At 43.8% G+C, this 26,055-nt stretch overlaps 1 protein-coding gene across 1 annotated transcript in view; it reads right to left on the reverse strand.

The window, feature by feature from the left end:
- Positions 1–138: 138 nt before the first annotated feature.
- Positions 139–26,055, reverse strand: part of LOC106612928 (metal transporter CNNM4) — a 28,338-nt gene continuing 2,421 nt past the window's right edge. Inside the window, exons 4-13 of the mRNA XM_014214606.2 lie at positions 20,415–20,558; positions 14,852–14,992; positions 14,556–14,725; positions 12,944–13,043; positions 7,635–7,783; positions 6,485–6,716; positions 5,532–5,828; positions 5,129–5,212; positions 4,442–4,532; positions 139–2,728 (exon numbers count right to left, since the gene is read on the reverse strand). Coding sequence (XP_014070081.1) covers positions 4,453–4,532; positions 5,129–5,212; positions 5,532–5,828; positions 6,485–6,716; positions 7,635–7,783; positions 12,944–13,043; positions 14,556–14,725; positions 14,852–14,992; positions 20,415–20,558 — 1,397 coding nt within the window. The 3' untranslated portion in view covers positions 139–2,728; positions 4,442–4,452. The remainder of the gene's footprint in view (positions 2,729–4,441; positions 4,533–5,128; positions 5,213–5,531; positions 5,829–6,484; positions 6,717–7,634; positions 7,784–12,943; positions 13,044–14,555; positions 14,726–14,851; positions 14,993–20,414; positions 20,559–26,055) is intronic.

A 26,055-nucleotide genomic window follows, 5' to 3' on the forward strand; every position in this document is an offset into this window, starting at 1 on the left:
GTTCTTTCCATCTGAGAGCCAGGATGGAAAATATATTTTGATTGTGCAAGTTGTCTCTTTTATGTGTGTTTCTCATGACATTGGGGATCAGTGCAGAAAGAACACTATCAATACACAAATGGAATTCAGAACAACAAGTCAGATATGAATCTGTGTTAATCTTTTTATTGAGGAGTTCATCGTTTTTAATACATTGGGAGGCCTGATATCCTGAAAACCCTGATATTCTGAAGATCATGTAAACTGTTAAACCATCCCTAAATTAGCACATTCTGGAAAAAAATTCATAAAATGTTCCCTTACATATCCTCCTGTCCCTTATAATCTATATAAAAGCTATCACTATCTACTGTATCTCTGTCACCCTCACCAAATGTGTTCTCTGAGAGCATGAGGCTGAGAGAGTGCTTGGTTTCTTAGTTCTTTGATTTCAACAACTCAGCTACTGTATTTGTCAGGTCATAAGGGATCCTGTGTGTGTGGGGGGGGGTCCTTCTGTAAAGCAGTTCAGTACTGAATGCGTGTGTGTTTGCGTGCGTCAAGGAAGGCAGTGGCTTGACGTCAGACTGCGTCATGTCTCCTCCCACCTTCCCTGCAGTGCTCACTTTCCCTTCTCTCTCTCCTTTCCTCTCTCCTGCTCTCTTTCACTACCTTTCTTCTTCCCTCCCACTCACCCTCTCTATGCTCTCAGTAAATCAGTTATCTGTCAGTATTGCGCAATAAAGAGCAACTCAATCTAAGTCCAGCCTAATAGCAGCTAACCAATAGGGAATAGTGATGGTCTCAGGGAGGATCTAGGGAATTATTATTGCTACAGATGAATAGGACAGAGTCCATTGTCTGACCACCTATATAATAAAGGGCACTATAAAATGTAATCTCTCTGTGTACATCTCTAATTCTAACTATGAACCCCTGTGTACATTGGCATACATTCCTATAAAACAGTATATATATTTTAATCTGTGCCTGGCTGACTTTACAGGGGTGTCTGTCCTTAAGCATGTTACACTGTCCTGATACTCTGTGCAGCTGTCACCTAATATTACACTCAGGTATTTTCTTCTCATGCTTATGTATTGCTTAGCAGTTTTCTATACACTACAACCTCCCATCAAAACTACATCTCCACGTCAGCCTGGTCTTTCATAACCATAGGTTTGCGTCATGCTCCTGTCTATAATCAAGCCGAGTATCTAGCCCAAGGCGTTGTCCTTAAATAGGAATATATTCTACTGGGAAAGCAGTAAGCAGTAAGCATACACCCAGCTCCTGTGCCACTGTATATAACCAAACACCCCTAGCCTCCAGGCCCCTGTATCTGCAGCCTCTCATCCCAGAAGCTCAGCTTCCAGCCCCCTGTGTTCCTATGCCCTTGCGTGTCCCTGGAGGGGTCTATTCAAAGAGAATAGTTAACCTGTTATGTTTGCATCTGTAGTAATAGCATGCATGTGGGAGTAACACTTCACTTCGTCATGGGGCTAAACACAGATAGGGTGTTACAACTGTTACCTACTGCAATGTCACACTTATGGTGACTACTTTATGTCATGGTGATATGGAGATGGGACATTTAGTGGGTGTGTATCTATATTATGATGATAAAGGAAATGATATGGCAGGCAGGAGTTGTTCTAGGTACATGCTGTTAAAACAACCTATTCATTACAGATGACCAATTAATCACCATATTATTATAAATCATTTCATTTTTGCATCTTTTACATTGGGTTTTGTACACCAGCTTCAAACAGCTGAACATAAAATATATTTGGTTATGGAAAAATATCTCAAAGCGGTTTAGATGGTACAATGATTCTCTACACTACACTTGCTTGTTTTGTCACAAACTGAAATTAGGCCAACTATTAGAATGCTAGCAACCAGTAAATGGCTGAACGATCGCTGTTAAAACAACCTATTCATTACAGGTTACCAATTAATCACCATATTATAAATCAAATGATCAAATATCATCCAATCATCACAAAAATGTCAAACCTCATATTATCTAATCATAATAAAATACCTGTTCAAATCTAGGTAACACGCAACCTACGTTTTTGGGATTGTGAATATTGCATATCCCTTCTTTATGCTGGCAGGTTTGTTAGTTATTATATGGCTTTTTAAAATCTGATCAAATGTATAGATCTGACAGAACTGGGAGTCAATTGACTTCAATGGAACTAAATGTGTGTGTGTGTGTGTGTGTGTGTGTGTGTGTGTGTGTGTGTGTGTGTGTGTGTGTGTGTGTGGTGTTTTGCTTGAGACTAGACTGTTTGTGCATGAAAAAAATCATCCAGTGGCCACATGGGATAAAGAAATGACAGACTGCTCCTTTAAATCAGTATAAAGTCCATGGTTGTAGACATTGTGCTTGTTCTCATGGCTGGTGTGTGTTGGCTGTTTCTTCCTTATGTGTCATCAGAACACTGGCAGTGTGGATGGCATTTATATGGCAGGACTCCTATCAACCACAGTTGATTGACTGATAGAAGTACTCTATTCTATGATAAGGACAGTTCCCTGTGCAGAAAGCACTTGGTAATAAGAAACAATCATCTGATGGTAGAAGACAGAAATTGTTGTCTTCTTGGTTGAGCAATAAAAAAGATTTAAAAGATGGCTCATATCTAGACTTGCTATTTCCCTCTTATTTTTCTCTTCATTTAGTTTATTCTTCTTTCTCCTCTTCAGACTCCTCTAGCACAGTAGAGATGGGTGGCTGAAAGGTAACTCAACAGAAACATATAGTAAAGTTAATTAAAGTCTTAATGTTTCCGTAGTCTGTTACCCAGCCAGCCTGGAAACACAACGTTGAATTTCATTGAATTCTACATTGGGCATAAATGAGCGTTTGGTTCGGGAAAGTTTCCTCTCACGACCTCTACAAGCCAGAATGTTGAATAAAATTATATTTTAACTTTACCGCTTGTCAATGCGGTCAGTCCTTTTGCAGGTAGGAATGTGAGTCAATATATCCTCAGGAAAGTATAATTACATAAACTTTTCAAAGTGTTGCTAGTGCGTTCAGATTTCTTAGGGTTGGGTCTGGGGAGGGGACAGAGGGTATCCAGGGGTTAGGGTTGGGTCTGGGGAGGGGACAGAGGGTATCCAGGGGTTAGGGTTGGGTCTGGGGAGGGGACAGAGGGTATGCAGGGTTAGGGTTGGGTCCGGGGAGGGGACAGACGGTATGCAGGGGTTAGGGTTGGGTCTGGGGAGGGGACAGACGGTATGCAGGGGTTAGGGTTGGGTCTGGGGAGGGGACAGACGGTATGCAGGGGTTAGGGTTGGGTCTGGGGAGTGGACAGACGGTATGCAGGGGTTAGGGTTGGGTCTGGGGAGGGGACAGACGGTATGCAGGGGTTAGGGTTGGGTCTGGGGAGGGGACAGACGGTATGCAGGGGTTAGGGTTGGGTCTGGGGAGGGGACAGACGGTATGCAGGGGTTAGGGTTGGGTCTGGGGAGTGGACAGACGGTATGCAGGGGTTAGGGTTGGGTCTGGGGAGTGGACAGACGGTATGCAGGGGTTAGGGTTGGGTCTGGGGAGGGGACAGACGGTATGCAGGGGTTAGGGTTGAGTCTGGGGAGTGGGCAGAGGGTATGCAGGGTTAGGGTTCGGTCTGGGGAGTGGACAGAGGGTATGCAGGGGTAGGGTTGTGTCTGGGGAGTGGACAGAGGGTATCCAGGGGTTAGGGTTGGGTCTGGGGAGGGGACAGACGGTATGCAGGGGTTAGGGTTGGGTCTGGGGAGGGGACAGACGGTATGCAGGGGTTAGGGTTGGGTCTGGGGAGGGGACAGACGGTATGCAGGGGTTAGGGTTGGGTCTGGGGAGTGGACAGAGGGTATCTAGGGTTAGGGTTGGGTCTGGGGAGGGGACAGACGGTATGCAGGGGTTAGGGTTGGGTCTGGGGAGGGGGCAGACGGTATGCAGGGGTTAGGGTTGGGTCTGGGGAGTGGACAGAGGGTATGCAGGGGTAGGGTTGGGTCTGGGGAGTGGGCAGAGGGTATGGAGGGGTAGGGTTGGGTCTGGGGAGTGGGCAGAGGGTATGCAGGGTTATGGTTCGGTCTGGGGAGTGGACAGAGGGTATGCAGGGGTAGGGTTGGGTCTGGGGAGTGGGCAGAGGGTATGCAGGGGTTAGGGTTGGGTCTGGGGAGTGGACAGAGGGTATCCAGGGGTAGGGTTGGGTCTGGGGAGTGGACAGAGGGTATCCAGGGGTAGGGTTGGGTCTGGGGAGTGGACAGAGGGTATGCAGGGGTAGGGTCTGGGGAGTAGACCGTTCAGAGAGAGATCTTGAGGTTCTCGACGTCTATTGACAAGTACTAGAGTCTGGTCCATACCAAACCTCTAACCCAGTTCCCAGTGGGAATTGAGAGAGAAACAGAGCCAGTCTATTCTCTATCTTTCTCTATGCTAGGTCTTCCCTGCTGTCTCTACCTGGCGTTGTGCTAGGTGGTCACCAATGGCTGCTCCAAGCCTTCCTCCACACTCTTCTCCCCATCCCGGGACTTTTTCCTCTTCTTGTTACCTGGAAGGATAGGACACAGTGTCAAGTTCAAGTTTCAAGTTCGAGTTTTACGATTAGTCGTATGTACAGGATACATATGGTATACACCGTCCAATGAAATGCTTACTTGCAGGTTCCTTCTCAACAATGCAACAACAATAATAAAAGATAAGAATACGAACATGTACAAACAATCTCTGCATATGACAAATAACCTTTTAATTTACAATTGAAACATAACATATCAGTTTCGTTTGATTGAAGAATGTAGCACAAAATAACATCATACAAATATTAAAAACAAATCTGTTATCCTGTAATTTCAGAGACCCATTAGCTTATTTGTATTTACACATTGTATATTAGACTCTCTGGAGGAACGTGTGATGCAGCAAGAGATAGAACAAAGTTATGTTGCTATGATACGCCTGCCGTCACTAGTCTGGCTGACTGTTGGGGCCCACACAGTGTTTAGGTGAGGAATGTTTGTATGTGCGTGTGTTTGTGTGTGTTTGTGTAAGGGTGGGTTAGTTGGGCAGAATTAGAAGAATGAATACTGATCTATGGTCAAATGTACAATATGGGGAGGAAAAGCTGGTCCTAGATCACTCACTCACTCAGTTTACGTAGCAGCTTCTTCCCCAGTGTCTCCTCTGAGCCAGATAAAGAACAGATGATATCTAACTCCACAGGAACAGCATCTAGGTGGGAGAGCAAGAGGATGAGAGTGAATGAGAACAAAAGTGGGCAAGGGATTAAAAGAGTTGGCAAGAGAGAGTGTGTGGGTGAGAGAGAGTGAGAGAGAGGGGGAGGGGGAGTAGAGAAATGAGAAGAGCTGCAACCTACAAGACTATAAATAAAAACTATTAATTATGCAAACCATGGCCAAGGCACTGTTCGAGGCAATGTTTCCATGGGAGGATTTTTTTTACTTCACCAGACATGTGAGGACTAAATAATGTTACCACTCATGTATATACCAGCTATAACAGCTTACAACTCTCTCCCTTCTCTCCTCACCGTTCCCTTCTTGGCTTTCCAGCTGGTCTTCCGGAATTTCTACCAGCTGGTCTTCTGGGCGTTCAATCAACCGGTTTTCCGGACGGTCTTCCAGCCGGTCTTTCAGACGGCCTTCGGGCCTGTCTTCTGGGCGGTCTTCCTTTCTATCTTCCGGGAGGTCTTCCGGTCTCTCCTCTAGTCGCTCCTCTGGGTGGCCTTCCTGACGGTGTTTTTGTAGGTCCTCTTGGATGTAGGGTATGTCATCCATCCGTAGAAACACCGAATCACTGGGACTCCTCTGTCCGTCTGACTTACTGCCTGTAGAGGGAGACAGAGTACCAAGGTGACAATCTGGACAGAGGCAGCACCTCAGTGAAGTGGTAGCCCCTTTTCAGTCTCAAAATCTCCCTTCTGTGCATAGAAGTGTGGATCTGAAAGAACCAGATCCATGTCCCATTATCTGCAAAGTGAGGTATTGAGAACCAGGGAGGGGCTAGTCAGCACATGTCTGCATTATGACCAATTCCACCCCTTGGTTTAACTCGTCAACCAAGAGGACAGACCACTGATTCCAAGAGAGAGACCATAGGCTTAGGAGGGCAGGTTAGAGGTTCATACATGCATACTCACAAGCATTATGAGATAAACCAAACCTGATTGGTTTCAGGGCTTACATGAGTTTTCAGATACCATCTGGCCTGTACTGCCTGGCATGTCACCCTATGGTGTGTGTGTTCAACTGAAGCAAGAGTCTATTTCAGATGAATCTCCCTTTGGAAGTAAATACTGACAAATGATCAACAAAATGTAGCTATTTATGCCTCAAACTCTGTCTATTTTAGCCTTCTAATCACATCTATTCTGTGTGTCTGACAGAATGAAGATGGGGAAAAAACATATCAAAGACTCTTTAACACCGTCTGTTTGCCACGGTGGTTATGTAACCCACACACACACACAAACACTCCACTTACGGACGATGCGGTTTCTCTCGTTGAGCTGTGAGGTGAGTGGTCCAGTGTTGTCCTCTGTGTGTGTGTGTCGTTCCAGGACGGGTCGGAGGTGTGTGTATGTGTGTGTCAGGGGCAGGGCGATGCTGTGGGAGCGGGTCTCAGGGATGGTCGGTCTCCCGTCGGGATCAGGGGTCTGGGGTACACTGTCCATAAGACTGGCTGTTAGAGCATTCTGGTAGTGGTTCCTCGAGATCTAGCAAAGAATTTCACACACACGCAAATACTGTATCAACACAAAGTCATCAACACACACCGAAAATACAGTATCAACACAAAATCAGCAACACACACCGAAAATACAGTATCAACACAAAATCATCAACACACCCCACAAATACAGTATCAACACAAAATCATCAACACACCCCACAGATACAGTATCAACACAAAATCACAAACACACCCCGCAAATACAGTATCAACACAAAATCATCAACACACCCCACAAATACAGTATCAACACAAAATCATCAACACACCCCACAGATACAGTATCAACACAAAATCATCAACACACCCCACAGATACAGTATCAACACAAAATCATCAACACACCCCGCAAATACAGTATCAACACAAAATCATCAACACACCCCACAAATACAGTATCAACACAAAATCATCAACACACACCACAAAAACAGCATCAACACAAAATCATCGACAAACACGGCAAATACACATGCACGCCACACACACACACACACACCACCAAGCTGTTTCTCTATATAAACGTAAAAGTTACAGTTTGTGTGTGCTAGCAACCTTCTTCCTGGAACTATATTAATGACCTTGGGGGGGATATGAGGGAGTGTGTACTTAGGATGTACATCCATCACTTTAAGTCTAAATTATTCATACTGAAAATGGAGCTCATTTATCACCAATGATTAAAGCTAAAACAGACAGATTAAAAGGAAAAACAGGGAGGGAGGGAAGGAGAGAGAGAGAAGGATGGAGGGAGGGAGAGGGAGAGAGGATGTGTCTGTGTTCAGTCAAAATAAGTGGGATTAAGACATTTCAAAGGGAAATGGAAATTAGTAGCGGTATGGGTAGTTAGGAGTTTAGAGGTATTTTACGTTTGTGTGTGTATGCGTGTGTGGGTGTATACCTTTATAATCTGTAGGTCAGTGAGTTGTCTGACAGAGAAGTCAGGTAGGTAGACTGCTCCCCCTCCTATACTCAGTTGACCCACACTGCCTCCTGATAGGACAGACTCTGACTGGTTCAACCCACTGCTACCAGAACCAAACCTGTTGACTGGAGATGAGTTTGATTAGATTCTGTCTCTTATTTCTGATGATTTTAAAAAAAAACGCTCCAGACCACACTTGAGCGTCTAAAACTAGATAGAAAGTATTAGAAATTAGAAATAACTGCCCTTTTTCTGGCTACAAAAATAGTTTTTTACTCGGGTTGGGTAGATTACTTTCTAAATGTAATCTGTTACAGTTACTAGTTACCTGTACAACATTTTTATCAGTAACATAACTTTTGGATTACCCAAACTCAGTAACGTAATCTGATTACGTTCCCCTTAAAATGCATTAGAACAAGACAGAATGGATCTATCAAACACATTTGTTGTGTCATCATAGTGGTCTCTGACTTGTGGTCAGACTCGCTCAGGTGGATAAAAAACTTGAACTTGTGCCATTTTTCAATGCTGAATTGAATGTCATTGAGAAAAACAGAAAGGTGTCATTTTTTTTTTCTTCTTGCAAACATCCTTTCTGAAGTAATCATCTAGTTTTTCAGAAGTATCTTTAACCTCATTACAGTATTTTTGCTGGTAACATAACTGATTACAGACAGTTACAGTTTTTTTGTAGTCAGATAACATGCAACTGATTCCATGTAATCAGTTACTCCCCAACCCTGATTTTGACAAATAAACCAGTCCCCAAAAACTCCGGGTGGCCCTCCATTGAATTTCAAAATGCCGATATGACCCAATAACCAAAAAAATGTTGCCCACCCCTGACATACACACACACACAAACGCTCGCTCACGTGCACGTCACTGGGCTGGTCCTCTTGTGTCTGCTTATCAGTGTGTTATATCACACAGGTCAGGACATGTCTTTCCACTAAACAATTTTTTTAAACAGCTTTAATTGCTGGAGTTACATAGTTTCCACTGCAGCTTCTCCCACAGATTCAAAAGAAAATGAATAGTGGATTTTGCACACACATACAATGCCTTTAGAAAGTATTCACAGCCCTTTACTTTTTCCACACCAATATATTTTGATTAGATAATTATTCACCCCCCTGAGTCAATACATGTTAGAATCACCTTTGCCAGTGATTACAGCTGTGAGTCTTTCTTGGTAAGTCTATAAGAACTTTGCACACCTTGATTGTACAATACTTGCACCTTATACTTTTGAAAATTCTTCAAGCTCAAGTTGGTTGTTGATCATTGCTAGACAGCCATTTTCAAGTCTTGCCATAGATTTTCAAGCCGATTTAAGTCAAAACTGTATCTAGGCCACTCAGGAACATACAATGTCGTCTTGGTAAGCAACTCCAGTGTATATTTGGCCTTGTTTTAGGTTATTGTCCTGCTGAAAGGTGGATTTGTCTCCCAGTGTCTGTTGGAGAGCAGACTGAACCAGGTTTTCCTCTAAGATTTCACCTGGGCTTATATCTATTCTGTTTCTTTTTATCCTAAAAAACTCCCTAGCCCTTGCCGATGACAAGCATACCCATAACATGATGCAGCCACCACCATACTTGAAATGAAGAGTGGTACTCAGTGATGTGTTGTGTTGGATTTGCCCCAAACATAACGCTTTGTATTCAGGACATAACGTTCATTTCTTTGCCACATTTTTTGCAGTATTACTTTAGTGCCTTACAGGATACATGTTTTGAATATTTTATTCTGTACAGGCTTCCCTCTTTTTCACTCTGTCATTTAGGTTAGTATTGTGGAGTAACTACAATGTTGAGCCATCCTCAGTTCTACCATCACAGCCGTTAAACTCTGTAACTGTTTTAAAGTCACCATTGGCCTCATGGTGAAATCCCTGAACGGTTTCCTTCCTCTCCTGCTACTGAGTTAGGAAGGACGCCTGTATCTTTGTAGTGACTGGGTGTATTGATGCAAATGTTTACTCCTGAACTTATTTAGGCGTGCCATAACAAAGAGGCTGAACACTTATTGACTGTTCCCTCAAATGTTTTTGTAGGATACTGTGGCTATTTGATCGTAATGTACAGTGCATTCGGAAAGTATTCAGACCTCTTCATTTTTTCCACATTTTGTTATGTTACAGCCTTATTGACAAAGCAAAAATAGGTTTTTAGACATTGTTACAAATGTATTTTTAAAAAACAACTGAAAAATAACATTTACATTTTCAGACCCTTTACGCAGTACTTTGTTGAAGCACCTTTGGCAGCGATTACAGCCTCGAGTCTTCTTGGGCATGACGCTACAAGCTTGGCACACCTGTATTTGGGGAGTTCCTCCCATTCTGCTCTGCAGATCCTCTCAAGATCAGTCAGGTTGGATGGGGAGCATCGCTGCACTGTTATTTTCAAAGATGTTCGATCGGGTTCAAATCCGGGCTCTGGCCACTCAAGGACATTCAGAAACGTGTCCCGAAGCCAGTCCTGCGTTGCCACTCCTCTGTTGTTTGGCTGTGTGCTTAGGGTTATTGTCCTATTTGAGGGTGAATCTTCGTCCCCAGTCTGAGGTCCTGAGCAGGTTCACATCAAGGATCTCTCTGTACTTTACTCTGTTCATCTTTCCTCCGATCCTGACTAGTCTCCCAGTCCCTGTCGCTGAAAAACATCCCGCAGCATGATGCTGCCACCACCATGCTTCACCATAGGGATTGTATTGGCCAGGTGATGAGTGGTGCCTGGTTTACTCCAGATGTGACGCTTGGCATTCAGGCCAAGGAGTTCAATCTTGGTTTCATCAGACCAGAGAATCTTGTTTCTCATGGTCTGGGAGTCTATTAGACGCCTTTTGGCAAACTCCAAGTGGGCTGTCATGTCACTTTTACTGAGGAGTGGCTTCCGTCTGGCTGCTCTACCATAAAGACCTGGAGTGCTGCAGAGATGGTTGTCCTTCTGGAAGGTTCTCTCATCTCCACAGAGGAACTCTGGAGCTCTGTCAGAGTGACCATCGGGTTCTTGGTCACCTCCCTGACCAAGGCCCTTCTCCCCTGATTGCTCAGTTTGGCCGGGCAGCCAGCTCTAGGAAGAGTCTTGGTGGTTCCAAACTTCTTCCATTTAAGAATTATGGAGGCCACTGTGTTCTTGGGGGACCTTCAATGCTGCAGAAGTGTTTTGGTACCCTTCCCCAGATCAAACAATTCCTTCGACCTCATGGCTTGGTTTTGCTCTGGCATGCAATGTCAACTGTTGGTCCTTATGTGTGTGCCTTTCCAAATCATGTCCATTTTGGTGAATTTACCACAGCTGGAATCCAATCAAGTTGTAGAAACATATCAAGGATGATCAATGGAAACAGGATGCACCTGAGCTCAATTTCGAGTCTCATTGCAAAAGGTCTGAATACTTATGTAAATAAGGTATTTTTAGTAAATTTGCTAACATTTCTGAATAATAGTTTTTGCTTTGTCATTTTGGGGATTTGTTTGTAGATTGATGAGGGAAAAAAAGTAATTTAATCAATTTTAGAATAAGGCTGTAACGTAACAAAATGTGGAAAAAGTGAACGGGTCTGAATACTTTCCAAATGCACTGTAGGCCTACCAGAGTGGCCTACCATCACCAATAATGGAGAAAATGCATCCCAAAACATTTTAACATGGAAATAGTTGTTCTATCATTCAGCCTACAGTAGCAGCCAATGTGTGGTGTTCAATGTAGGCCTACATTCCATGAGACTTTGAAAAAAACAACATGCAGCGCTTGACATTAATCTGTTTATCCACTTGTCCTTCAGACAAGGAGGTGATTGAACATCTTGTTGTGATGTTTGATGCAAGAAACCACTTTACAAAATAAAACACCATTATTACAGATAATCAGACAAATTATGCTCCCTCTGCCTATTGGCTACTTGCTTATTCAAGCCTGTCTCAAAATACAACACTGCCACTTTAAGACAAAATCAATGCTCTTTACCTGACTCGCTTTTCAAAGATGTTAACTCACTAACTAGCAAAGATATTAACAAAATGTGCACGTGGCTACATGCAGCTCTCGCTTTGATCTCAAAACAAGGGCATCTACTCACGACCACTCATGCTGTAAACACAGTCCAGTTCAAAGTAAATGGTGCATTTCCATATTTGGCAATGGTCTATTTGCATATAGGCCTACTGCAGCTCTGATTGTTTATGCCGCACCGGTCTGTGTAGAGTATGGGCTGAGTAGTGCATGTCAATGCAATACAATCCTACTCCGATGTGTTCTGCCTACAACAAAATATTTTACATAGTTTGTTTTGTTTCGGTATGTTGCATTGAAAGTGGCTAATATTGTGTTGATTCGATCACAATTGCCACAGTAAAGGGAAATATTGATAGTGTTAACAGGGAAAACTCTTGAACAGTTGTCACCAACCTTTTCTGAATCAAGATCACTTTGAGTCAAAATGCATGCCGAGATCTACCGCTCAGATTTTTCTTAACATGACTTAAAAAACATAAGCCTATGCAACAATTAAAAACAGTATTGTAGCAATGAGGTTTGTGCAGTAAGCTATAGGCCCAATACGTTACCACCGCATATCGGATTTGCTTGAATTGCACTGCCAATGCATTGTTGTTCAGACATTATTTAAAATTATATTTAGGTAGGCTATATGATCACACTGGTAATATATCCATTGTTGTATTACTTGTGAAGCACAACTGAGTGAGCATACATTTAAATAATTTGCTTTTTATTTTACTGGGCTGATGGTGCCTGCATCTGATTGTCAGTCAGCGAAGGGAGAGAGCAGCAGACTGAGCGTCCATCTCTCAACATCCCTCCGCTCTCCCTTTCCTCCACTGACACTGACCAAAAAAGGACACTGTCTTCCAGCTGATGGCGAAACTCGAGTTGCACCACATTATTTCTGCCTCGTGCACAAATTCATGTTGTTACTCCTATAAACAGAGGAAGTGAAATATTCCTTGATAATAATAACAATAACACAAGCCTATAGATACACTTTGCTACTCATTCATTACTGCTGCAGTGCTTGTTGTAGGTCTGAGTGGAAATAGGAAGAACACACATTTTATGATTTATAAAAGTGTTGAACACAGTGTTGACAGTGCTGAGTAAGAACTTATCTTTGCTGTATTCGTTGACAGTCTCTCTCTAGTCATGGTTTTAAACATTTTGAAATCTCAAATTCTGCATTATCATCAACAACATCATAATCACTAACACCCACTGTTAAAATCCCATTGTGTGTCGTTGGGGTCATGGGTTATTTACCTATAGGTAGTGGTGGTATGAGGGCTGGCATGCCATAGTAGGAGAAAGCTCCGTTCTCAAAACGAAGAGCCTCCTTACCAATCTCCACCTCCACTTTACCCTGCAATGACATAACACACAGACAGACTAATAAACACCCAAGTTTCCATAGATTTCCAATATGTAACTTTTAAAAATAACCTGTAGTTTTACAACCCTAGCTGTGTATCTGTAGATCCAGGACAGTGTAGTGTCAGTGTGTATGGTGTGTGTCTGTAGAACCAGGACAGTGTAGTATCAGTGTCTATGGTGTGTGTCTGTAGAACCAGGACAGTATAGTATCAGTGTCTATGGTGTGTGTCTGTAGAACCAGGACAGTATAGTATCAGTGTCTATGGTGTGTGTCTGTAGAACCAGGACAGTGTAGTATCAGTGTGTATGGTGTGTGTCTGTAGATTCAGGACAGTGTAGTGTCAGTGTCTATGGTGTGTGTCTGTAGAACCAGGACAGTGTAGTATCAGTGTGTATGGTGTGTGTCTGTAGATCCAGGACAGTGTAGTGTCAGTGTCTATGGTGTGTATGTGTAGATCCAGGACAGTGTAGTATCAGTGTCTATGGTGTGTGTCTGTAGAACCAGGACAGTGTAGTATCAGTGTGTATGGTGTGTATCTGTAGATCCAGGACAGTGTAGTGTCAGTGTGTATGGTGTGTGTCTGTAAAACCAGGACAGTGTAGTGTCAGTGTCTATGGTGTGTATGTGTAGATCCAGGACAGTGTAGTATCAGTGTCTATGGTGTGTGTCTGTAGAACCAGGACAGTGTAGTATCAGTGTGTATGGTGTGTGTCTGTAGATCCAGGACAGTGTAGTGTCAGTGTCTATGGTGTGTATGTGTAGATCCAGGACAGTGTAGTATCAGTGTCTATGGTGTGTGTCTGTAGAACCAGGACAGTGTAGCATCAGTGTCTATGGTGTGTGTCTGTAGAACCAGGACAGTATAGCATCAGTGTGTATTGTGTGTCTGTAGATCCAGGACAGTATAGCATCAGTGTGTATGGTGTGTGTCTGTAGAACCAGGACAGTGTAGCATAAGTGTCTATGGTGTGTGTCTGTAGAACCAGGACAGTATAGCATCAGTGTGTATGGTGTGTGTCTGTAGATCCAGGACAGTATAGCATCAGTGTCTATGGTGTGTGTCTGTAGAACCAGGACAGTATAGCATCAGTGTGTATTGTGTGTCTGTAGATCCAGGACAGTATAGCATCAGTGTGTATGGTGTGTGTCTGTAGAACCAGGACAGTGTAGCATAAGTGTCTATGGTGTGTGTCTGTAGAACCAGGACAGTATAGTATCAGTGTGTATGGTGTGTGTCTGTAGAACCAGGACAGTATAGTATCAGTGTGTATGGTGTGTGTCTGTAGATCCAGGACAGTGTAGTATCAGTGTCTATGGTGTGTGTCTGTAGAACCAGGACAGTGTAATATCAGTGTGTATGGTGTGTGTCTGTAGAACCAGGACAGTATAGTATCAGTGTGTACAATGTGTGTCTGTAGAACCAGGACAGTGAACTATAAGTGTGTATGGTGTGTACCTGTAGAACCAGAACAGTGAACTATAAGTGTGTATGGTGTGTACCTGTAGAACCAGGACAAAGTAGTCGACAGGTTTGTTCCTCATATACAGGAAGTGCTGTGGTGCTTGTTTGTTCTTTCTGTCAAACTTTAGTTCCTGAACAACACTGGGGTGTTTGATCAGACGAAGGAGAATCTTCTCTGAGAGATGACACGGCCTGAAGGGCTCTACTTCTAGAAAGAAAGAAAGAAAATAATGGGTGAATAGAAAAAATTGTAAAGCGTGAGTACACACACAGATGCACATACACACACACACACACAAACACATCCATCCACCCATACACACAGAGGTCCTACCTGTGGCCAGGAAGCGGTGTGTAGCAAGCAGCAGTTGAGGAGACATCTTCACCTTCATCTCGTTCTCTGTCAGATTAAAGATGGAGAAGTCGTGTTGCTTCCTCTCATGGTGAGACACGCGCCTCTTAGTCCTCTTATCAACTAGGGAACAATTAAGCAATTAACCAATCAATTAACCAATTAACCATCCATCAATTAATCAATCAATTACATTTTTTATTTTTTATTTACACAGTTATTTATCACAGAACACAAACTTTTTTTTTATTGTTCCAGAAACATCTAATGAAAAAATACACACCCCCAACTCACTAATCTGATTTTAATCAGACAATCCCTCATCTGGGGAGATTGATGAATAGCCTTAGATTGGATTGGTAATATGATGTTCAGATTGTGTTAAATAGTAAGGCTTCAGTATGAGCAGCTGGTGTTACACTGAGGCCTGCGGTGCAGTCACTGAGATTTGCTGCACTGTGCTATATTTAACATACACGCACGCACAAGCACACACACACAGCGTTGTGATGACTGGTCTAATGTACGACTGAAGTCCGGTGTCCGACACACACAGCGTTGTGATGACTGGTCTAATGTATGAATGAAGTCCGGTGTCCGACACACACAGCGTTGTGATGACTGGTCTAATGTATGAATGAAGTCCGGTGTCCGACACACACAGCGTTGTGATGACTGGTCTAATGTATGAATGAAGTCCGGTGTGCGACACACACAGCGTTGTGATGACTGGTCTAATGTGCGAATGAAGTCTGGTGTCCGATTTATGCAGCTATTAGCATGTGCATATTTTATATTTTTGCATTGGTAATCGCGACGCCCACTGAATGCCCATCTGCTAGCCTGCTATTGGACTGTTAGACTGTTAGCATATTGGACTGTTAGCTGAATAGATCCATCGGCCAATTTCTTGGGCCACTATACCTATTTTGCCAATTGGACTTGGACCCCTCTACTACTCGGAGCCCTACTAATCCATCACGACTGGTTTATCGACGACACCGCACGAGGTGGCTAAAACAGACTTTCCTCTGTCGCGACGTCCCTCTAAGGCCCTTCTGCTAGCTTGCTAGCCCCGGCGTGCTAGCTGTCTGAATCGCCGTGTCTCCAGCCAGCCCAACCACTCACTGGACCCCTATTGATCACCTGGCTACGCATGCCTCTCCCTAATATCAATATGCCTTGTCCATTACTGTCCTGGTTAGTGATTATTGTCTTATTTCACTGTAGAGCCTCTAGTCCTGCTCAATATGCCTTAACCAACCATTTAGTTCCACCTCCCACATATGCGGTGACATCACCTGGTTTAAACGTCTCTAGAGACAATATCTCTCTCATCAATACGCAATGCCTAGGTTTACCTCCAATGTACTCACATCCTACCATACCCTTGTCTGTACATTATACCTTGAATCTACTCTATTGCACCCAGAAACCTGCTCCTTTTACTCTCTGTTCCGAACATACTAGACGACCAGTTCTTATAGCCTTTAGCTGTACCCTTATCCTACTCCTCCTCTGTTCCTCTGGTGATGTAGAGGTTAATCCAGGCCCTGCAGTGCCTAGCTCCACTCCTATTCCCCAGGTGCTCTCATTTGTTGACTTCTGTAACCGTAAAAGCCTTGGTTCCATGCATGTTAAAATTAGAAGCCTCCTCCCTAAGTTTGTTTTATTCACTGCTTTAGCACACTCTGCCAACCCGGATGTCCTAGCCATGTCTGAATCCTGGCTTAGGAAGACCACCAAAACCCCTGAAATTTCCATCCCTAACTATAACATTTTCCGACAAGATAGAACTGCCAAAGGGGGAGGTGTTGCAATCTACTGCAGAAATAGCCTGCAGAGTTCTGTTTTACTATCCAGGTCTGTACTCAAACAATTCGAGCTTCTACTTTTAAAAATCCACCTTTCCAGAAACAAGTCTCTCACCGTTGCCGCTTGCTATAGACCACCCTCTGCCCCCAGCTGTGCCCTGGACACCATATGTGAATTGATTGCCTCCCCATCTATCTTCAGAGCTCGTGCTGCTAGGTGACCTAAACTGGGACATGCTTAACACCCCGGCCATCCTACAATCTAAGCTTGATGCCCTCAATCTCACACAAATTATCCATGAACCCACCAGGCACAACCCCAAATCCGTAAACACGGGCACCCTCATAGATATCATCCTAACCAACTTGCCCTCCAAATACACCTCTGCTGTTTTCAACCAAGATCTCAGCGATGACTGCCTCATTGCCTGCATCCGTAATGGGTCTGCGGTCAAATGACCACCCCTCATCACTGTCAAACGCTCCCTAAAACACTTCAGTGAGCAGGCCTTTCTTATCGACCTGACCCGGGTATCCTGGAAGGATAATGACCTCATCCCGTCAGTAGAGGATGCCTGGTTATTCTTTAAAAGCGCCTTCCTCACCATCTTAAATAAGCATGCCCAATTCAAAAAATGTAGAACCAGGAACAGATATAGCCCTTGGTTCTTTCCAGACCTGACTGCCCTTGACCAGCACAAAAACATCCTGTGGCGTTCTGCATTAGCATCGAATAGCCCCCGTGATATGCAACTTTTCAGGGAAGTTAGGAACCAATATACACAGACAGTTAGGAAAGCTAAGGCTAGCTTTTTCAAGCATAAATTTGTATCCTGTAGCACAAACTCAAAAAAGTTCTGGGACACTGTAAAGTCCATGGAGAATAAGAGCACCTCCTCCCAGCTGCCCACTGCACCGAGGCTAGGAAACACTGTCACCACCGATAAATCCACTATAATTGAGAATTTCAATAAGCATTTTTCTACGCCTGACCATGCTTTCCACCTGGCTACCCCTACCCCGGTCAACAGCCCTGCACCCCCCACAGCAACTCGCCCAAGCCTCCCCATGTCTCCTTCAACCAAATCCAAATAGCTGATGTTCGGAAATTGCTGCAAAATCTGGACCCCTACAAATCAGCCGGGCTAGACAATCTGGACCCTCTCTTCCTAAAATGATCTGCCGAAATTGTTGCAACCCCTTTTACTAGCCTGTTCAACCTCTCTTTCGTATCGTCTGAGATTTCCAAAGATTGGAAAGCTTCCGCGGTCATCCCCCTCTTCAAAGGGGGAGACACTAGACCCAAACTGCTACAGACCTATATCTATCCTACCCTGCCTTTCTAAGGTCTTCGAAAGCCAAGTTAACAAACAGATTACCAACCATTTCGAATCCCACCGTACCTTCTCCGCTATGCAATCTAGTTTCAGTGCTGGTCATGGGTGCACCTCAGCCACGCTCAAGGTTCTAAATGATATCATAACCGTCATCGATAAGAGACATTACTGTGCAGCCATATTCATTGACCTGGCCAAGGCTTTCGACTCTGTCAATCACCACATTCTTATCGGCAGACTCAACAGCCTTGGTTTCTCAAATGATTGCCTCGCCTGGTTCACCAACTACTTCTCTGATAGAGTTCAGTGTGTCAAATCGGAGGGCCTGTTGTCCGGACCTCTGGCAGTCTCTATGGGGGTGCCACAGGATTCAATTCTCGGGCCGACTCTCTTCTATGAATACATCAATGATGTCGCTCTTGCTGCTGGTGATTCTCTGATCCACCTCGACGCAGACGCCACCATTCTGTATTCTTCTGGTCTTTCTTTGGACACTGTGTTAACGAACCTCCAGACGAGCTTCAATGCCATACAACTCTCCTTCCGTGGCCTCCAACTGCTCTTAAATGCAAGTAAAACTAAATGCATGCTCTTCAACCGATCGCTGCCCACACCTGCCCGCCTGTCCAGCATCACTACTCTGCACAGTTCTGACTTAGAATATGTGGACAACTACAAATACCTAGGTTTCTGGTTAGACTGTAAACTCTCCTTCCAGACTGACATTAAGCATCTCCAATCCAAAATTAAATCTAGAATCGGCTTCCTATTTCGTAACAAAGCATCCTTCACTCATGCTGCCAAACATACCCTCGTAAAACTAACTATCCTACCGATCCTCGACTTCAGCGATGTAATTTACAAAATAGCCTCCAACACTCTACTCAACAAATTGGATGCAGTCTATCACAGTGCCATCCGTTTTGTCACCAAAGCCCCATATACTACCCACCACTGCGGCCTGTACGCTGTCGTTGGCTGGCCCTCGCGTCATACACGTCGCCAAACCCACTGGCTCCAGGTCATCTACAAGTCTCTGCTAGGTAATGCCCCGCCTTATCTCAGCTCACTGGTCACCATAGCAGCACCCACCGGTAGCACGCACTCCAGCAGGTATATCTCGCTGGTCACCCCCAAAGCCAATTCTTCCTTTGGCCGCCTTTCCTTCCAGTTCTCTGCTGCCAATGACTGGAACAAACTGCAAAAATCACTGAAGCTGGAGACTCATATCTCCCTCACTAGCTTTAAGCACCAGCTGTCAGAGCAGCTCACAGATCACTGCACCTGTACATAGCCCATCTGTAAATAGCCCATCCAACTACCTCATCCCCATACTGTATTTATTTATTTATCTTGCTCCTTTGCACCCCAGTATCTCTACTTGCACATTCATCTTCTGCACATCTACCATTCCAGTGTTTAATTGCTATATTTCATTTGCACACACTGTATATATACTTTTCTACTGTATTATTGACTGTATGTTGTGTTTATTCCATGTATAACTCTGTGTTGTTGTATGTGTCGAACTGCTTTGCTTTATCTTGGCCAGGTCACAGTTGTAAATGAGAACTTGTTCTCTACTAGCCTAACTGGTTAAATAAAGGTGAAATAAAAAAATATAAAATAAATTGGTGTGACATAGCATTTTGATTTTATTGGTCCAAGGGACCCATCATTATTTTCTCGGGAAATGGGAAGGAGCTTGGTTAGGAAGTCCCGGGATACCGGTCACAGGTACTCAACCCTAACACACACACACACACACACACACACACACTCTCTCTCTCTCTCTACTCTTTTTACCTCTCTCTTTCTCTCTCTCTTACCATGGGAGCTTGATTTATACAGTATACAGTATACAGTCACCTTGCAATTAAACATGTAACAGGTTTTAAACGTCAATGATGTTCCCAAAAAGGGTTAGGGAAGTCGGTTATTATGCACACAGTATTGGTGGTTGTAGCTTACATAGAAGAAATATGCAATATTTGATAATACAGCATAATGTAAAATAAACAATGTACAGTGCAAGGACAATGAGCAACACAATTCACAATGAAATGCATTTGCCAGTCCAATACCGTAGCCGGTACAACAAAAAGGGTATTTTGATGAGGTCACTAGGTATAAATACGGTATCTCTCTCACTCGCTTTCTCTCCCCCTCCCTCTCTCTCTCTCTTTGTCTCGCTCTCTCTCTCTGTCTCTCTCACACACACACTGAAGAGAGAGCATTAAGCCCCAATTAACCCATCTATGGGATAAGTTCATTACTTCTGATTAATTATGCATCAGATCAGGTGATGGGAGCAGCAGGAAGCGATAACGGTGGGATAAATAGCATAGATGGAGACAGGAATAGAGAAACCGAGAGTTTTTAAATTGTACATACTGAAGAGGTCTGTCTCGTCTACAATCTCAGACTTGATGATTTCTTCGATAACATCCTCCAAAGTAACGATTCCCAGGACCTCGTAGAATGGATCACCCTCCCCTTCACTATTCACCCTGTGGACTATAGCCAGATGGGATTTACCTAGGAGAGATTGGAGAAGGAGAGAGAGGAGAAGGAGAGAGAGAGAAAGGCAAAGGAGGGGGAGGGGGAAAGGATGGGGGGGAGAGAGAGAGAGAGAGAGAGAGGAAGGCAAAGGAGGGGAAGGGGGAAAGGATGGTGGAGGGAGGGAGGGAGCGAGAGAGAGGGAGGGGAATACAGAGCGACAGAGAGAGAGAGAGAGAGAAAGAGAGGGAAAGAGAGAGAGAGAGAGAGAGAGAGAGAGAGAGAGGGAGAGGTTAGAGAAATGGATAGTAGGATCTATTTGTGAGTCTGGAAATCCTTCTGTCATTAAAGCAGATAAAAAATCAACACAGCACCAATCAGGAGACTCTTACAGTAAGTAGCCATTAAGCCAGAGATTGATGCCCTCCCCTGCTGATATGAGTCAGTCATACATACTGTAGATAAGTCATATATTTGTGTTATTATTACTGAGAACTGGCCAGATCCCAAATGAAAATACCCTCAGCGGTGTGTGTGTGTGTGTGTGTGTGTGTGTGTGTTTATGTGTCAGTGGGCAGGGGGCAGGGGGCGATTAATAGAGACATTTTGACAGTCAGGAAAACTTGGTGGTTACGTAAACCCATCCTGAGATTACGTAACCAGTCTGAGGAAGCCTGGTTCTGACGAGTAGACTCACTAGCCATACTGCTGCCTGACAACTCCAGGCACACACATGCATGCATGCCCGCACACACACACCCACACACATAAACACACAAAGATGCATGTATTTAAACTCTCATATATATGCATGAATGAACTGCATGCACACAGATATAGTATGAACGCACGCATGCCCACACAGCATCATGAAGGCTCCTACTGCATACCAAACCTTTTGAGATTGGAACTCTACTCCATATTGAGTCTAACTCTTGTTCAACTATCAAATCCTCTTAGTTTGAGGATAAAAAAAAAAAAACTGTCCACTATGAAAGGCACTGACTTTGTTATCGTCTTACATAACAATTTACAAGTACACTGCCTTGTGTGTCAGTCCAGTACAACAACAGAGATGCTATGGTTTATTTCCATGGCTTGTGAACGATTTAGTCACTGTGGCATTTCATGTAAGACTCCCCACCTCTCCTAACCCCATTGCCTTCCTGAAACAGCCTCCATCACAGCTGCAGAGAGTGGGGAGATGAAGAGAGAAGGAACAGAGAGGTAAAGGTTGGAACTGAATTTTTTATGGTGCCACAGCCAGGTTACCAATAGCTCACACACACACCCACACACACTTCCTGACCGCTACACACTTCTGCCTCTCCCCAGTGATGGCCTGCTGACATGAGGATTAGAAGTGAAGGTCAGAATCAGCAGGGTTCTCTCGTTACTCTCATCCTCTCCCCCTCACATGAATATGTAACTTAACATTTGATAGTCCATTCTATAAAATGTCATGATTCTGCAGGACCAACTGCTTTGAATGGTTCTATTGTTCAATCAAAACTTGTGTCTATTTTTTGGGGGGTATGAGAAAAATAACAATATGCAGTAACTAACAATATACAGTGGGGAGAACAAGTATTGGATACACTGCCGATTTTGCAGGTTTTCCTACTTACAAAGCATGTAGAGGTCTGTAATTTGTATCATAGGTACACTTCAACTGTGAGAGACGGAATCTAAAACAAAAATCCAGAAAATCGCATTGTATGATTTTTAAGTAATTAATTTGCATTTTATTGCATGACATAAGTATTTGATACATCAGAAAAGCAGAACTTAATATTTGGTACAGAACCCTTTGTTTGCAATTACAGAGATCATACGTTTCCTGTAGTTCTTGACCAGGTTTGCACACACTGCAGCAGGGATTTTGGCCCACTCCTCCATACAGACCTTCTCCAGAGCCTTCAGGTTTCGGGGCTGTCGCTGGGGAATACGGACTTTCAGCTCCCTCCAAAGATTTTCTATTGGGTTCAGGTCTGGAGACTGGCTAGGCCACTCCAGGACCTTGAGATGCTTCTTACGGAGCCACTCCTTAGTTTCCCTGGCTGTGTGTTTCCGGTCGTTGTCATGCTGGAAGACCCAGCCACGACCCATCTTCAATGCTCTTACTGAGGGAAGGAGGTTGTTGGCCAAGATCTCGCGATACATGACCCCATCCATCCTCCCCTCAATACTGTGCAGTCGTCCTGTCCCCTTTGCAGAAAAGCATCCCCAAAGAATGATGTTTCCACCTCCATGCTTCACGGTTGGGATGGTGTTCTTGGGGTTGTACTCATCCTTCTTCTTCCTCCAAACACGGCGAGTGGAGTTTAGACCAAAAAGCTATATTTTTGTCTCATCAGACCACATGACCTTCTCCCATTCCTCCTCAGGATCATCCAGATGGTCATTGGCAAACTTCAGACGGGCCTGGACATGCGCTGGCTTGAGCAGGGGGACATTGCGTGCGCTGCAGGATTTTAATCCATGACGGCGTAGTGTGTTACTAATGGTTTTCTTTGAGACTGTGGCCCAGCTCTCTTCAGGTCATTGACCAGGTCCTGCCGTGTAGTTCTGGGCTGATCCCTCACCTTCCTCATGATCATTGATGCCCCACGAGGTGAGATCTTGCATGGAGCCCCAGACCGAGGGTGATTGACCGTCATCTTGAACTTCTTCCATTTTCTAATAATTGCGCCAACAGTTGTTGCCTTCTCACCAAGCTGCTTGCCTATTGTCCTGTAGCCCATCCCAGCCTTGTGCAGGTCTACAATTGTATCCCTGATGTCCTTACACAGCTCTCTGGTCTTGGCCATTTTGGAGAGGTTTGAGTCTGTTTGATTGAGTGTGTGGACAGGTGTCTTTTATACAGGTAACGAGTTCAAACAGGTGCAGTTAATACAGGTAATGAGTGGAGAACAGGAGGGCTTCTTAAAGAAAAACTAACAGGTCTGTGAGAGCCGGAATTCTTACTGGTTGATAGGTGATCAAATACTTATGTCATGCAATAAAATGCAAATTAATTACTTAAAAATCATACAATGTGATTTTCTGGATTTTTGTTTTAGATTCCGTCTCTCACAGTTGAAGTGTACCTATGATAAAAATGACAGACCTCTACATGCTTTGTAAGTAGGAAAACCTGCAAAATCGGCAGTGTATCAAATACTTGTTCTCCCCACTGTATATGAACAATATATGCTCTCCTCAGACATTCCTACCGACAAAAGGACATCACTGTCAGTGAACTGATTCTCTGGAAACCACAGCATGGTTCCACCAGAAGGGGCAACCCAGATATCATGTATGTGGACCAGTTAAAATGTGACACCGGACTGAGGGAGGAGGAGACTGCGTCTGCGATGGAAGCCCAACTTTTCCTCCTGGCGCATCTAGACAACCAAATGATGATGAATGTGAGTTGAAAATGTGAATGTTACTTTTAATCACACCACAAAACAAATGTTGATTGAATAAGGCCCTCTCATCCAACTCATTTGTCCCAAGTCATCCTTCTCATCATTAAACCCTTCATTCTGAATAAATCAGATTACCACCTCTGAGCCCTCATGGACAAACCAACCCTGACAATCTGAATAGCATCTGAGTGAAGCCCTAGTCCTGTTACATAAGCTCTCATCCTAGTGGACACTGCCGTCTCTGTCCCAAAGCCTCCAGTTTGATTCCTGCCAACAGTCAAAGCACATCAAATCTATTCTACTTCTGTGTATTATGCAACACACACGAGAAACATTATGTCTGTTCATTTCACCCACTCAAAAATCGACTTTTACTTTTTACTTTTGTATAGCTCCTAACGAAGTACTGAGTGTACACCCACACAAACACAGTTTTGTATTGCTATTCTTGTGGGGACCAAATAATTTACTACCATCCGAAATCCTATTTTCCCTAATCTTTTTTTATTTACCTAGGCAAGTCGGTTAAGAACAAATTCTTATTTTCAATGACGGCCTAGGAACAGTGGGTTAACTGCCTTGTTCAGGGGCAGAAAGACAGATCTTCACCTTGTCAGCTCAGGGATTCGATCTTCCAACCTTTCAGGTTACTAGTCCAACGCTCTAACCACTAGGCTACCTGCCGCTACCTGCTGCCAACCTTAACCCCAAACCCCTGACCCTAAAACTATACCTAAGCCTAAACCTAACCGTAACCCCTAACCCTAACCCTAATTCTAACCATAACCCTAATTGTAACCCTAACCCTTACCCCTAAACCTGAAATAGCATTTTTCCTCGAGGAGGCCGGCAAAATGTCCCCACTTGTCTGAATTTTCCTTGTTTTACTATCCTTGTGAGAACTTCTGGTACTCACAAGGATAGTTAAACAAAAAGACACACACACACACACACACACACACACACACACCTACCTAGCCTCCTGGCTGACGGATGAATGATTTATACTCTGGTTGTCATGGGAATCAGAAAAGCCTCCAGCTCCCTTTGACATTCTTACATGGATGGAAACACAAAGGACCGTTTACTGTCAATTTGTCACTTCTCTTCAGACTGCAGCACTTCATTCCTGTTCTACTGTGGGATGTACCGCTTCACTGGGCTCTTTCAACTCAATGTCATTTTATGAATTCCTGCGACGGGTAATAAACACAGGTTATCCAAAGCAATTACCATAAGTAAAACAGGAAATTTGTATCATAATAATTGGCATAATCATTGCATAATCCAGAACCAAATCAGCTAAAGCAATCACAAGACTATAATTTGCATAATCTGTAAAACATATAGATAACCTTGTTACGCTCTCCAAGCTGTCCCAGTTCATTCCTGGGTAGCTTCAAGGAAGTTGTTGGTTTCATGGATTATAGATATGGCTTAAAACTCTTCCCTGACATACAGTAGCCCAGCGTTTCCCAAACTTGGGCCTGGGAACCCCAAGTGGTGCACATTTTGTTTTTTACCCTAACACTACACAGCTGATTCAAATAATCAACTCATCATCAAGCTCTGATTACTTGAATCAGCTGTGCTAGGGCAAAAAACTAATTGTATACCCCTTGGGGTCCCCAGGACTGAGTTTAGAAAACCTTGCAGTAGACTATACCAATTACCTCCCCTTGAACCTGCTGAGCCTGAATCATTTTATATGACGGACTCTTCAAAGCATCACTGGATTTAAATACACACTGGATTCTCTGCTTTTCAGGAAGAGGGAAGTGGTGTGATGGAATGTGTAGGGGTTAACTTGAACACTTTCATGGCACTTAGCTACAGTATACACAACTTCTTGTCAAACGAGCACAGCACCTGCTGAACAATATAATATTTGTTTTATCATAGATCATGTGCAACATGGTAGAGGTTCCTGAATTGCAGTAATCAAGTGATTTGAACTTGTGAGCTCATTGGTTCATGTGCTCTGATGGTTGCAGTTATAACTCTGGAGAATGCACCTCCACCTGTTTCCAAAAATGGTGGTGCATTTCCTATAATATTTAACTCTTTATACGCTACCTGATTCTGCATACATTTTTTTCATCTCTACAACAGTGTATACCTAA

Source organism: Salmo salar, chromosome ssa01 (genome assembly GCF_905237065.1).
Source record: "Salmo salar chromosome ssa01, Ssal_v3.1, whole genome shotgun sequence".
NCBI lineage: Eukaryota > Metazoa > Chordata > Actinopteri > Salmoniformes > Salmonidae > Salmo > Salmo salar.